The sequence below is a fragment of the Cyanistes caeruleus genome, chromosome 16 (assembly GCF_971803275.1).
Source record: "Cyanistes caeruleus chromosome 16, bCyaCae1.hap1.1, whole genome shotgun sequence".
Classification (NCBI taxonomy): domain Eukaryota; kingdom Metazoa; phylum Chordata; class Aves; order Passeriformes; family Paridae; genus Cyanistes; species Cyanistes caeruleus.
The window spans coordinates 16505004-16520211 of NC_141716.1; the positions used below are offsets into that span (position 1 = coordinate 16505004).

Genomic DNA, 15208 nt, shown 5'->3' on the forward strand with positions numbered 1-15208 from the left:
CTTCAGAGGAGGATGGTGCAGCTGCTGTTTACAGAGGGGGTGGCAAGTTTGCTGCTGCCAACAGAGCCCAGCTCTGTCCTGCTTCTCCTGACATGGGTGAGCCTTTGCTCATGACAGCAATCGCTGAACTGGGACTTACTGGCACCCTGCCTCATTGGAAAGGACACTTGCCATCTCTTCAGGTACCTCAAGGGAAAAGACCGGGACCCTGAACCCCTTCCCTGAGGGCCCATTTATCCAGCTGTGTGAGGCAGCTGCTGCAGAGGAGCAGTCCCTGCTGTTCTTTTGCCGTTCTCTGAGTTTTCATTACACCGTAGCCCCAGTGCCTGCCAGGACACCCCCTGCAGCAATCTGCTCCTGTCTGCCGTTCCAGCCCGCTGCTCCGAGGTTCGTGCTGCAGTCCACTCAGCTTCCCGGCTGCTTGCCGTGAGTTTCCAAAGGAAGCCCCTTGTCCATCCCTTCCGCCAGCCCGCCCGCCATTCCCGTGTGGAGAGAGGCGGCCGAGCTGGCGCCACAGCGCCCCCTGCAGGCGCGGGGGAATCATCGCGCCCGCCCTGCCCGGCCGGGAGCCAGCAGCGCCCCTGCCGGCTGTGCCCGGAACTGCAGCAAAGGGGAAGGTGCCTGCAGCCGGGAGGAGGCTGGGACTGGCTCTCTGGGGCTGTTCCTTGCTGCTGCCGGGGCTGTTGTTTGTTTGCCTTGTTACACACACACACACACACACGTAAAGAACTGCTATTCCTTTTCCCGTATCTGTGCCTGAAAGCCCTGTAATCTCAAAGTTATAATAATTTGGAGGAAAGGGGGTGATATCCTCCATTCCAAGGGAGGTTCCCGCTTTCCTTAGCAGACACCCGTCTTTCACACCAAGACAGTTGCTGTTGACAAAATAACTGTTTTTTCAGAAAGAAAAAGCAATATACTTTCAAGATGCATGGTTGGTCTAAGCATACCTTAAGAGCAAAGAAAACATCCTAGTAGAGAAGAAAAACAGCAGTAATTCCTACCGTGCAGTGGTATAGTGACCTTCTGTCCTGCTTTTCCTGTAGTGGTTGTCATGGTTAGCACTGTCTGGGCAGGAGACGCTGACGTGTTTTCAGCACCAATGCTTGACGCTGGAGCAATTGTCAGCTTAGTTCCTTTTGCTAAGACTTTTTCCATCTGCATTTCTTTGGGGCTGTCTTCTCCAAAGAGCCTTCTCTTAGCACTTCCAGCGGTAGGAGAACTGTAGCGCTCATGAACGGAGATTGGAGACAATGGCTGCATGTCTGGTACGTCAAGGAAGAAAAAATAAACCAAACAAAACCTTAACAGCAGCAGCTTAATGGAAATAATTCTGCAGAGAAGGAGAAAGGATACCTTCCAACTACACCAGTAGAGATCACTTGTAGTTCATGCCTGCTCTCAGAGTTCACCATTCTGAGGTGGTAAGAACAAGATCTACAGTCTGACTGACTCCTTTTGCAGTCACCCAGAGCGCAGTTCTGCCGTCAGGTATCACATGGAAGCTGAGCAGCCACTCTGATCCAGAGACTCAGGAACACACAGGATCATAGGTACTTACTCCAGTCAGCCTAGTAATTAGTAATATTTCCAAGTGTTACTCCTGTGAACACATTCCTCTACAGGAACCCTGACCACATTCCTTGGACATGATGTCTTCCCTATGTTCTGGCTTTCCAAGTCTCTCTAAACTGTCCCCAGTCAGGTGACTCCACCCTCACACAGCCCCAGTTCCTCTCAGGCTTTTCTGTTGCTTTCAAACATTTACTCCAGTAGTAAACCTGACGTACACAGCACTAAGGTAACAAGCTTCTGTTCACAGACTTTTTGCATTCCTGCTGCAGTCTGTGACAATAACGGTGACAACAGTTTCCTATTTCCCATAAATAAGAAATTGTCTAGATAACTGGCCAGGTAAGATTGACTTGAGACCTTACTTTTAACTCTGACAAGATGGTTCCCTTGGTACCAGATATAAATAAACATTTCCTATCCCCACCATTCTCCAACTGAATTCAGGAGTATCAGATTCTCATATTCAAAGCTGTGTCTCGCACAGCCTTCCCCATATATACCATCTCCAATCTGGTTCCTCTTCTATCAGTGAGCCCTAACACTTACAGCAATTGCTTGTACATCTCCTTCGTAAGGAGTATTAAAAAAAAAAGACCAAACAGTCTTGTTTGTTGGCAGACAAACACCGAAGGGGACATTACACAACCCACCAGTCCATGGTACACCTGCAAGAACATATGGACCAGAGTCTGGGATACAATGAAAGCAGCAATTCCTAACTAGAGAAGCATGTAAAGGAAACAGCAGTGCTGGCACTGCTTCTGCACCCTCACTGTCAGGAGGGTTCTGTGTGTGTGAGATGCAGGAATCTGCCGAGAGCAGTTCTTCAGAGGACAGAAAACTGTAGGCAAAGCATTGTCCTCCACCCCTGCACAAAAACAGTGTAGGAAGCAAGAATAAATGCAGCTCTGTCATTACATTAAAGTCACCTAAAATCCAGTCAAACTCACTGAGCATAAACTAACAGAAAGCAAAATAAAAAAACTGGAAAATTTGAACTTGAGTGGACAATAAGTGATTAGATGACAACCCACCTCAGAGTAAGGTCACCCTGGCATCAAACCAGGAGCAAAATCTGCTCCAGACCTGACAATGCAAAATCTGCATTGTCACAACTCTGCTGCCAGTGAGTCACAGCACTGGTTTGAGTGCATCTAGACCTTTCCCTGATCAAATAAACTTCACAGTTTGAATGCTCAATTCAGATTCCAGGTTGTTTTTTGCAATTTCAAGGAAATTTAAAACCCCTCTCCCCAAAATCACTCATTCAAATAATATCAGAAGCCTTGAACATACCTCGTCTTAAACTCCCACCAAGATCTGTCCGAACCTCTTTCACTCGAGGATGAATTATGGGAGATAATGGCATCATGGGCAAGTGTCCAAACCCACTTCCTCCATTGCTGGCCTCAAAATTACTGGGAAATATTACCTGAGAAATAAGGAATGTCAGTGTAAGGTAACAAATTAACTTCCCTTCTTTGTGACAATCTATTAAAAGAAGATTTTCTCCAGTAATGGTCTCATTTGAACAGTTTTCTGTATAAAACAACAAATAATAAAAAGAATATGAATTTTCTAGTAACAAGAATGAGATCACATACTTCTTCACAGGTTGGGACTTTGTTATCTGAGGCCTCAAGTGCATTCCAGAGTGCCGAGTTCCGAGTCCAGGCCAGACTCTCCAGAATCTGTTCCTCAATGCTATTGAGGTGCTTCACCATGTCTCTGGAAAGTCCTTCCTCAGACCGAATCAGCACTTCTATAACCTGATGGCAATGACACAAACACAGAACAATGTCACACTGCTCATGTTTAACACCATCAAACTGTTATTTATTTCAGGCTCCTGTTCAAAATATCAACACAGAATGCTCCAGCCTCCTCCTCACATCTTCATCTTCCCCAACTCTCTTCTGATCCCTCTTTTTTAGCCCCTTTTCCCAAAGCAACCCTGCAGCTGGAAGAAGACAGCAGATAGGCAATCAGTGCAGAACAATCCACTCCAGGGGCTTTTATGGCCCTCTCTCACCACAGCTAACTGTGCACAAGTGAAAGCACATGCAGCACTGACCTGGGAAGACGTGATCAGGTGCAGCTGCCCAGCAGGGGATGTGACAGCCCCAGCACTTCAGCTCTCCTTCCTCACAGACAAACAGCCCATAACATGAGAAGCTGAAAACCACTGATTTAAAGTTTGATTTAAGAAGCACTCAGAACCCTTAATGTGAATAAATGGGTCTGACTGATCAGAGCTGACTGATCCCCTGCAGTATCATACTCAAACACAAGAATCCACCCTGTGTTATTCCTGTGAGAGGAGCATTCAGCCTGTTTTCCTAAAGCTCCAGAGATGGAAATGCCATAAAAGTTCCCCGGAAGCCCTATTGATATTGATTAGTTATTTCTGCTACAGAAGCTAAACCCAGAGAACAAAGTTACAAATATCACAAGTCTCTCTAGTGTGAGACCTTTGCAATGGTAATTTTTGTCCAAATAAGAGTGCTGCAAGAATATACACTGAATGGCTGAGAAAACTGAAATCAAACATAAATCTGTTCCACAAAGTTGGATGTGCACCAGTTTTGATGCAGGCCACAACAATATTGACCATCAGCCACAGCAATATTGACAGATTTGTTACAGCACCAGTATTGCCCTGCAGCTGAGAAGTAAAGGAAAAAGGAAGGATAGAATACAAACCAGCTTTCCCAAAGGTTTCAATTTTTTGGTTGCTGTCATCTAAACAGAACAACTTGATTTATTCAGAACTAACCCCAGTACGCTGCAAGGCATCCAGCAAAAACTGGAGGCATATGGATAGGTGAAAAAAGGATTGAAGTAGTAAAAAATCAAGTTACACTGGAAGTGGGGAAAATATGGTTAAATAAAGAGCAAAACCAGAGAACACCCTGGAAAAGATATTCTGTTACATACAGGAAAAACCCCCAAACTTAGCAAAGCCAGCCTGTGATAAGTAGTAGCGGCCAAAGGCAACATTTCAGATCTGTATCTGCTATTTCAGAACTGCATTGCAGTCAATAAATATAAATATCAACAAAATATATGCTTGAAGGCTTTAATCTAGTAAAAGTTGATCAGCAGTATGTTACAGATCAGTACCATTTACAAAATGTGACTTTTTCTTTATATTTCAGTTTCATCTCTGGCATTACACCTTCCAAACAATACATTTAAGGAGCACCAGAATTTAGAATAGGCCTAATGCAATTAGTATCAGTCCTTGTCTTTCCCTGATTCCCTAGGGAGGAAGAACATCATCCTCTATGACCCTCAATCCAGTTACATGCCATTTTTAATACAGATCCTGTCCTAAGCCAATGTTTATTTACCTTATAGAAATAGAATGGCCTGAGGTCAAGCACTTCAATGATCCAGGGGAAGGTGCGAGGGGAGCTGTAAGCGAAGAGCACAATCTCCAAGCAGCATGCCAGGAGGGAGCGGTGAAAGAGATCCTGTTCCAGGAGAGCCTGGAGAGACCACAGAAAATGGCACTGGCCTCAGATTTGGGAAACAGAAGTTAGAATTTTGTGGCACTAACACTACACAGCTTATTGTTGGAAAGAAGCTGGCTTCTTCTCCCATCCACAACCTCCTTTTCACAAGAAAGTTGAGGAGACAGAAGTAGAGTAACAACACCAAAATGATCATATTTTGCATGCTATGGACAAATGAACTGGCATCCTTTGCTGTGCATCATAAAGCAGAGCAAATGCAGTGCTGTCTAACATAAAGTACTGATATACTGTTCATTGGATAAAGAAGAGAATAAAGGTTATATGTCCATAAAGTTGTGATTCTAGAGGGCAACACAAATTCAGATGTTTAATTATGATAGTTATACTGGTTTAAGTAGTAGAAGAAAAATACATTTTGGCAGCTCCCATGTATTTCCCCTTTTTAGTATTAACAATATACAAAGTGCTTTACAGTGCTTTGTTCTGGAACTGCCTGAAGATAAACTCCAAGAACAGTTAAAAAAAGTGTTCTAATCTTTCACTGATTCTTTACTTACAGTCAGATCCTTCCCATGCAGTCTCCGTGTTTCTTGCACCATTATAGTCTCCAAGATTTTATAGTACAAGATCTCTGCCAGTTTTAATCTGTTTACAGCAAAATCTGAAATTTAAAATCAACAGAGATTAAATCCAATGCCACTGACACAAACAGGGTTAAGACTAAACTGACCAGCACCTGTCCTCATCCAAAATAATAATTATGTCTGTAAATACAGACTTTGCAAACAGAAAAAAAAAAGTTCACAAATACACTAATCCAAATAAAATTCCACAAATATTTTAAAGGATTATTTATTGTAATATTTCTTGTGATCTAAATTTTCAATAATCATTTTCTTATTTGCTTTCAGTTTCCTTTAAATTTTAAAGCTAACAAGAATGCAAGTTTACACTTGTTAAGAGTTGCTTTTCCATGACTTCTTGGTTATCCCAGTTTGAACTGCAGCCTTGGGATCACTCTGCCATAAATTTTTACTCTTTACAGTGTACTGTGACAGCAGCAGTTTTCTGCTTGGGTGTATCCTGGGACAAAACCAGCTCCACTATATTAAATACAGAAAACAGTATAGGTATGCATTCTGTTTGCCCTGGTTTAGTATTTTGAAACACCCCATGCCTTTCACTCCATACCTATGTGAGATCCTGGCTGCTCATCCGTTGACTGAGTGTAGCAGCAACAGAAGGTCTCACCAATTTCCTTCACTCTGCTCATAATGCTTTCCAAGGGACTATGGGCACAAGACCTGAAGCCAAAGGCAAATAAAGTCTTGTTTGTATAAATTAATATCCAGTTTAAAAAAATAAATATCAAGAAACAACAACCATAAAACCAAAATAAAAAGAAAAGCCGATTATACTGAGCATTCCTTATCAGCAAGAACCTGTATTACACAAAGAGGAAAACATAAAACACACACAAGAATCATGTCCTCTCTTTCTAACAGGGCCAGGGAGGATATGCAGATCTTGGAACAAACTCAGGAGAAAGCAAGAACTATAGCAGCGCAGTGAGGAGAAAGATGAACCTGCCAGGAGTAAGGATGCTGCAACAGGCACTCATGACACCACACAGGCCAGGCTGCTTGAGGGAGCACAGAAAAGCTTAAAGGAAGCTGCAGCAGCATTTTCCCATTTCCTACCAAGACTGGGAGAACTGATGAACTCCACGTTGTCACTGCCATAAAAAAGGGCCATAGTATCTCTGGCTGGAGATGCCCTTTCTGAATGCTTCTGAATTTTCCAGCAACTCTGTTTTAGAGGACAGTGGCCTGTGGCTGGTGTCAAATTAAGACACTAAACTACTCTGAAAAGCTAGAATTAAAATCAGCTAAGGTTTCTCTTTGAACAAAGCCTTCTAATTAACTTCAAAGCTTTCTTCGTGGAATTTTAATTTGACAAAGAAAATCCTGAAAAACATAGATATTACACAGTCCAAACTACAGTTCCTCCACCTCTTTCAGGGACACAGTATATATACTCCAGTGCTTGCTGAACTCATATCCAAGATGAGCAGAGCACTCACCACAGGTCTTGCCAAAGGTTTATTCAATTCTTGTTCCCATTTTAATATTAACCTCTCTCTTGACAGTCTGGTTTATTATTTGAAACAAACACATGTTTTATTAGTGATTACAGACACATTAATGTCTTAATTGTATAGTGTAAACAGTATCAGTCCTTATAAAAACAAAGAAATATTCAACACAAATGCATCCCATAAAGCACAGCTGTAAATTTTTAAGAACTAGTGCTAGCAAAACTTTCAAATATATATAACTCCAAAGATGAGAATGGTAAGTAATATTTTTCACCTGTTCATGATGGTTATTTTAAAAAAACATTGCTTCTTGCACTTCAAATATTAAGTGCTAATACTAAACATCCATTCTGATTTGTAAAAATACAACTGGAGACCTTACATTGTAATAGAGCAGGACTTAAACTTGGTAAGATATTAGGCAAACACACAGCATCTTTACAGGTATTTACTATTCAATTACTGCTTTTTATGAGCTATGCCCAGGGAGGAAGGCAGAAATCTGAAATGTGCTCAGGGAACAGCCACCAGAATACCCTGAGTGGGAAACATGACTGCTGCTATTCCAGGTCAGCACTGACAATGACAAGGCTCACTGTGAGGCTCATCCTTGTGCCATGGGGTTACACCAACACACCCTGAAGTAGTGTGAAGGAAAAATGGGCAAGGTGTAAGCTGCTTTTAGTTTTATCTTCCCAGCTGAAGGCAAAGACTGCAGCTTGTTCACCTGACCGTTTCCACCCTCCTCCAAATCCTCTGCCAACATGGTTACCACCACATCTTTTAATTGAGAAGTACTTATTTAAAATGTAAACAAATAAAAAAGGCATTTGGCTTTCAAGCAGACAGACAAATCAACATCAGCAAAAGCTGAAGCCCCATTAACGCAATGGTGGTGACAAGTCAGATGGGTGTGTGTGTGTGTTCAGCCATCCTTCTCCAGATGAGATCATCCAGAAAACAAAAGATCCTTCAACAAGAAATAATACAGAAACACAGACCAAAATATTCTGCCCTGAAAGAAGAAAAAACCAAAAGATGAGTTTCTGTGTAAATGAGAGCAGCTGAAGTGGACATACTCACTCAAAAATAGCTGTAAGTTGTTCACTCGGTGCATTTTTCAGCCCAGCCACCATGCTCTGCAAACGGCTCACGCTCTGTGTGGCCGAAGCCACAGGAGTGATGGCAGCTTCCTTTTCTCGCAGGTATCTTCTGCCAGTCAGTGGAGTTGAAGGTGCAAATGACCTTTTCTGTCAGATGGAGAAAAATAATAAATAGAAATCAGCCAACAAAACTGTTTCAATTACCTTCCAAATGAGCATCTCCTGCAAAATTCCTTCAAGAATTAAAATGACACCACTAATACAACCACATGAAGGCTTCATCAAACCTGTGAGCTCAGAAGTGACTGAAAACAAGCCAAAGTTTTCCCAGGACTCCATAAACATAAAATATAACAAATCTTTGTGCAGCCAAAAGTTAACTCAAAGGGATTTTACAACTAAAACACAGTAAAACAAGACCTAAAATCTTAAAACCTATAAAATTTTAGACTCATTTGAACATTGAAAATACAGGGTAAGGAAGAGGAAGCACATGCTTCCATTCTCAATCCCTGACTGCATTAGCTGACACAAGGAGTGGGTGGTAGAGCTGTCCAGGAGAGATTCACAGGAGAACATTCCTTGGGAAATGGGCCTCCCTTCATCCAAAGTGAGCAGATGGAGCTGTGTGGACTGCACTTACTTACATTTGTATCCTGCTCTCTGGAAGTGAAACAATAAAGTTTTTGGATTTATTTATCTGAACTGACAACATTCTGAAAATATAACGCAAATAATGAGAAAAGGTAAAGCCTTCACAGTCATTATGCATATTCATATACTACAGAAACTGAAGCTCAAAATGAATAAAACCCATTCAATTTGCCTGAATATGAAATACACTTATATTTGGGAGAAAAAGATACGACATATGATTCATTTACACTAGCACCAGCATCTTAAAATAAGAATTCTTATTTTTTAATTGACATGTAAATCAAACAGCATATAGTTCATTCACATAGCCAGTACTATCTCTCCCCTTATCCAAGAATAAAAAGTAATCAAGCAACTGTTTTCCTGCATGTCAACTTCATTAAATACATTTTACATTTTTAAACATAATGAAACATTAACTCTGTTTATAGATTATTTTTTGTAATGAAGAGAGACTTTGTTGAGGTCTTTGCATGAATCTTATTTTCCATAGTAGAGTAGGAAAGTTGACTTTTCCTTTCCTAAGAAAGGAAACAGTGGGAAAACAAATTAATTCAGTGTCAAGGTTTCATGGTATGATTATGGCATATAAATGACCAAAACTAAGTCCTACATATTTGGGTATTAATTACTTACTGATTTTTCTTGCACAAAACCAGACAATACACATGAAGTGTGCTCATTCTGTTTAAGGAATAGTTATTTTAAAAATTCCACAGGAAAGGAGATACCACCTTTTCTCCTTAGCAACACAGCACTAAAGCCTGTGTTCACCATTTTCCTCCCAGCAAGAAATTTCAAGTCAACCCAATGATTCAAAGAGTGTATAAAGACAGGAAAACTTGAAGGAGAACTTCAAGTGAGCTTGCCATTTTAAATTAATCACCTTTTCAAAATGCTGCTGCAGATGACACTCCATGTGAGCTCTTGCTGCCGTTTTCTCTCCTGGTACATCTGCAGGGAATTTTCGAGTACCAATTTCTTCTTCAGCATCAGCTCCCAGGAAAACTCTCTCATCAAAGTCACCCACGGTCAGAACATACTCTTCATACTCTTTATTCAGTGCTTTGCTGAAAGAGAGGCCCAGGTTTGATAACAAAGGTTTAACCGCTGAACAAAGGAAGAAGGTGCCCCAGGAGTGCTGGTACAACCACAAACCAGCACAGGGTCAGAGTTTCATGCTCTGGACAGCAGTGCTGCTCCCACCTCCCTGAGCAGCCTGGCCCCAGCCATCCCTGCCTACCCTTGGACCCAAAATCTCTTTAGGATCACTGCAGGAATCACTCTTCCACCAGCATTTGGATCTCAGTAAGAAAAGGGAAAAAACAACTTTGCTTTCACACCACTTGTAAATAAACCAGTCTGGAAGTGCTCAGCTGCTCAGAGGTTAAGTCTGTGCACACACAAGGAGAACTGCACCCAGCTCTGCTGGATTTCTGGGTTTGCCACTCTGTAGCCCATAATTTTCCTAATGGTACAGATGAGAGGAAAGTGAGGAGTTATTTCTGGGTTTTATTTCTAAAACTACCACTGACATGTGACTCCAAACAAATCCTTCATTTTCTTTATTCCAGCATACTAAGAGAAATTCAATGTTCAATTATCAAATAAATGATTTTGTATCTAAATTGAGGTGTTATCTGCATTGTTAAAACAACTGAGTCCTTGCTCAAAATTCCCAAAGCAAACCAACAAGTTAAAAGCTCACAAAAGCCAAAAAAAAAATTAATAGGTATTTTTCCAAACGGCAAAAAAAACCTGACAAGGATTTTTTATAGTTTGCATTTAAAGTAGCTTTCAGAGGTGAATTCAAACTTTCCAAAACAACTACACTTGCCTCCCACAGAAATTGTTCACCTCTTTTTTGTGGTTTTGCAATTGTTCTTTTTCTTTTGAGTCCATCTGCTGCCTCCACAGATTTATACACTCAATTAGAGACAGAGAAATAAATTTAGAGATTTCCCTACTTGAGCATAATACGTGTATAGAAACACATCTGTGACCTTCAGAGCCAATGTTTTGATTTGCATTACATTATTCAAAGGTTACAGTTGCCAGAAAATCAGAGCAACTACCAAAAAAACTGACATCAAGAAGAATCTCTGCAGCTTGAACCCCTGACATAGGGGCTTCAGCCAGAGAGCAGCTTTGATGGACAAATAATCAAAACCCATTAGTTATGGCAAGACAAACGAACAGGAAAACTGAGATTTAGTACAGAAAGGCCTGTGCTTGACATGAACAAAGCCCTATGATTAAGAACAAAAGCTGTTACTTACTTATTTTCTGTAAAGTTGCAAAGATCCAACAGACAATCTCCTTTTAAGATCTAAGAAAAAAAAAGCAGAAATATCTTAGATAATAAAATCAAAATTGTTTCAAGTCTGAGGGCATGATGGTTTAAGTCAAAAAGGAAATGAGATTTAGGTACATAACTGGACTCTTTTTTTTGCCTAGACCAAAGGGCTACAGTGCCATTACCAAGACAAAGAACAAAGCCCAACTGGATCCAAGCTCCATACAAACTCACTGCTCAGAGCCAGCCCTGCAATGTGGCATCTGTTCACTGCTGGGTTAGGGACTGGCTCCATGAGCAACTACAAAGAAGCTTTTGCAGAGCTTGCAAAACATTTCCAGGATCAGAACTGGACAGGACAATTTGTATATCTGCAACTTCAACCTCTCCTTCCAATTCATTTTGCTCAACTTCAAGACAAGCAGCAGGACCCACACTCCCACGACAGATATCCCATACAATTATTTCACACGGTGATAACTTTTTTTTTGCCTGAAGAAAACACCATCCTTCATGACTCAGTTTCACACTGCCAAGAAAGGAAAGCAAAGATTCTTCACTGACATAAAAAGCTGAAAGAGAGGAGACCTTACAGCACACAGCATTAGAAGTGTGAGGGAATTCTGCTCCTGCTAAAATACAAAGAAAACTGGAGCCAGCCTGAGTTCCTTTGCTCACGAACAAGTTCCTTTGCTAATTTCCTTTGCTCTCCCCTGTGGAATGTGCAGCACTTAAATGGTCTCAAGACCACCATGAAGCACCACCAAGTGCTCATAAAACTCACAAGTTATACCTTCCTATCAAACAGCTTTGCAATGTATGGTTTGAAGTAGTGCTCCTTTATGCCTTTCGCTTCCACGAGGAGCCCGTCATGCAGCTCGCAGAGCATGGCCACGATGCAGGGAGGATCCTCAGAGGCTTTGATCTCCAGAGTGTGGAATTCCACTGGTAAGCCTGGGAACCAGGAGGAGAGGGAAGACAACCAACCTTCAACTTCATTTCAAATGAGCCAAGAGAACAAAGCACACTTGATTGTAAATAAGCTGTCCCCATCATACCTTTAAATGATGGATTTAGCAAATCTCTTCTGTTTGGACACAGAAGGGCATTGGCAAAAACCAGGTCCAAGCAGCACAGAAGTAAATGATAGGAATTTACTAAATCATCTCCAATCATATGGAAATTACCTTTAAGAGACAGCACATCACGTCAAGCAACACAACAGAAGATCACAGCTGGGAATGTATACAAACCACGAAGGCAAATCAAGCAGCCTACCCTTAGTGTACACAAAAAGAGTCCAGCAGAAGTTGAAGAGATCTTTGACACTACATGGCACCCGCCTGTCAACAAGAAAAATTGGGGGGAGAAATTACTCTTCAGTTCCAGGAAGCCAAACCTTGCTCTACAGCACAAATTCCATTCCATTTCCCTGCTCAAAACAATGGCTGGAGCTGCTGTCTCAATTCCACATTAAGGCACAGTCTAAGCTACATGTCAGTCCAGTCAGTTCAGCTCTCACTGCCTGACAGACAGTGCCCAACCTGGCTCCACAGAGTGTCCTGCACACATCCACAACTTCCCAACCCTGTTCCCAAGACAAAGGCTGCCTCTGGCCTCTGACCCTACCACGCTATTCTGTTGGTGTCATACCTCCCACAGAACCCTCCAGCAGCCACAGGTGAGGAGGTGACAAAGGCTATATATATTCCAGTGAGAGTTTTCCCAAAATATTTTACTAAAGCATCAGCCTTCAGAGCAGGCAATTTTAGCTTGTACTACAGCTCAGCTGCTGACTCCTGTTTGGAGCAGAACTATCCAAGCCCATGGAGCTGGAAGACCAAGGAAGACATGACTCAGCCCACAGAGCAGCCAAAGCCACGGTGGCACCAACCAACATTGCTCTGAGAAAGGAACATGAACAGAGCACTCGACAGAGCACCTCCTCTGCATTCTGCCTGTGGATGTGGAGTTACACAGGAACATTGTACCACAACAATTATCTCCCCTCACATCCAGAGAACCCACATGAACTAAAAAAACACCTTGCAGATCCACATTTTGGCTGCCTCATCCCCAAGGTTACATTCTCACTACAAAACTGTCACAGCCACATATTCTTGCAGGGAATAGGACACACTCCTTTCAATAAGGCAGACGTTTCATGTGTGTGTGGAAAACGACACCACACATTTCCAAATTTGTCATAAAAATGTGCACATCAGCTGTAACTTCCTCCCTTTTGGTGTTTCCATTCATCTGGCAACCATGGCAAACACCTGGCAGCATGGAGGTCACAGTGATGTGACAGCCCCGAGCAGAGGGATCACGGCATGATCCCAAACCCCTGCCACCACTGCCAAGACAAAACACACTTGTGCTACTTCAGCTATTTCTGCTAAACATTTAAAGTGTACTTTGGAGCTAACCCACCTCATGGTACCTCTTCCCACCACACCCTGACATGCTCACAGCAGGACAGTTCCTGTGCTACAGCAGCTGGTTGTGAAGCCCAGATGACCTGAGCTGCACCCACCAGGGTCAGGGGTGGCTCTGCACTGGCTGCATTTCAGAGTCAAAGAGACCCCATCACTTGGGAAATTAATTTTCATAAACTTATACTGGGTATAACTCTTTCCAGGGAAAAGTCACATCAAATCTAAAAAATACCTTTGCTTCCTGCTTCGATGCAGTTTGGAAGTTTCTTCATAAGGGTTTTGAAATATATCAAAAAATATTGGTTCAAACTTTTTGAAAATCACAGTTGACACTTCAAAATTTCTCTCCAGTCTCTCAACTCGCTCTCGGAATTCCTGGGGCAGGTTTGACATGTCCATCCACTTCTTCATTTTGCTAAAAAACTGAATTAAACTTAAAAGAAAAAAGAAAAATCTGCTTTGAGCTTTAACTAACTTTCATTATAAAATTTTAAAAAGCCAAAATGCTTTTAATGGTTTTTTTTTATTTACTTCTTTAATGACTGACATGATTACTATGTAGGTTTACAACTCATTTTGATAAGACTCCCAAATTGTATATGTTATCAGATTTTTGCCTTTTATCACTCTGGGGTTTCTTCTTGACCTTCTTTAAGGCATTGGAACATTAATTTGATGTGGAGGCTGCCAGCATGACTGTGTGGAGCAGGACAGTGGTGGCCATCAAAGTGCAGGCACAGCTCTGCATATGCTGAGGTGGAGGCAGGACAGGCAACAAAACAAGCCAAGAGCTGATGCCTGTCAAAGTTACCTGTACAGAAACCTGTCAGCTGGGGATGTAAATAACTGACAACCACTCCAGCAGCTCAGCGGGGATTGGGGCTTTTAAATGTAACGAGCGAGATTCCAGGCTCCTGTTCCCAGGTCACAGCCACAGTGACAGGGGAGCTGCTGCCGGGGTCGTGCAGAAGGTGAGTTCTGTTATCACCAGCGCTGTGTTCCCAGAAAAACCAGCAGCTGCCAGCACTCCGTCGGGACTTGGCCTGAATCCTGAGTCAAACACACGATGTACCGGGATGGCACGCGCCGAGGTGTTTGTGGTAAAATTAACTACAGAGAGAAACAACTGGCGCGTGTAGAACAGCTGCTGGTCCGACAGAGGCCGTTTCCTAAAGGCTTGAAGTTGGAAATCACGTATTTGCATCTCATTTCCATCTGTAATAACAGTGGATTTACTGCTTTTACCCCGCCGCGGCCGGCAGGGCTGGGAGCGAAGGAGCGGCACTGGGATCAGCGGCTTTGGCAGAGCAGGGCAGGGCACTCCCGGCGCTGAGCGCTCGGCCCCGGCAGGGCCCGGCCCGGCGGGCGGGGCGCTCACCTGAGGCGTGCGGAGCGCAGGATGCGGGTCAGGGAGACGCCGTTCCCCTCCATCGGGCTACTCCCCACGGTGGGCACGCGGCTCCGGCGGCAGGCGACGTACAGCGCGCAGGCCAACCAGTGCAGCGCCTCGCCCTGAGGGCACGGGACCCGCGGTCACCGGGGCAGCGCCGCGCCCCGCGGGC

The 15208-nt window shown here is 42.9% G+C and overlaps 1 protein-coding gene across 11 annotated transcripts in view; it reads right to left on the reverse strand.

The window, feature by feature from the left end:
* The window catches only part of RBL1 (RB transcriptional corepressor like 1), a 28082-nt gene that overhangs the window by 12010 nt on the left and 864 nt on the right, over positions 1-15208 (reverse strand). For 2 of the 11 annotated variants that reach the window (XM_086853542.1, XM_086853541.1), the window contains exons 2-15: positions 15025-15158; positions 13879-14079; positions 12487-12551; positions 12267-12395; positions 12002-12162; positions 11192-11241; positions 9799-9982; positions 8236-8402; positions 6246-6358; positions 5612-5715; positions 4929-5066; positions 3180-3344; positions 2872-3007; positions 1005-1265 (exon numbers count right to left, since the gene is read on the reverse strand). In XM_086853542.1, the coding sequence (XP_086709668.1) occupies positions 1005-1265; positions 2872-3007; positions 3180-3344; positions 4929-5066; positions 5612-5715; positions 6246-6358; positions 8236-8402; positions 9799-9982; positions 11192-11241; positions 12002-12162; positions 12267-12395; positions 12487-12551; positions 13879-14079; positions 15025-15158 (2008 nt within the window). Of the gene's footprint in view, positions 1-1004; positions 1266-2871; positions 3008-3179; positions 3345-4928; positions 5067-5611; positions 5716-6245; positions 6359-8235; positions 8403-9798; positions 9983-11191; positions 11242-12001; positions 12163-12266; positions 12415-12486; positions 12552-13878; positions 14080-14457; positions 14862-15024; positions 15159-15208 lie in introns of those variants that run through there. The other 9 variants (XM_086853544.1, XM_086853543.1, XM_086853545.1 and 6 more) reach the window with 6 other exon arrangements.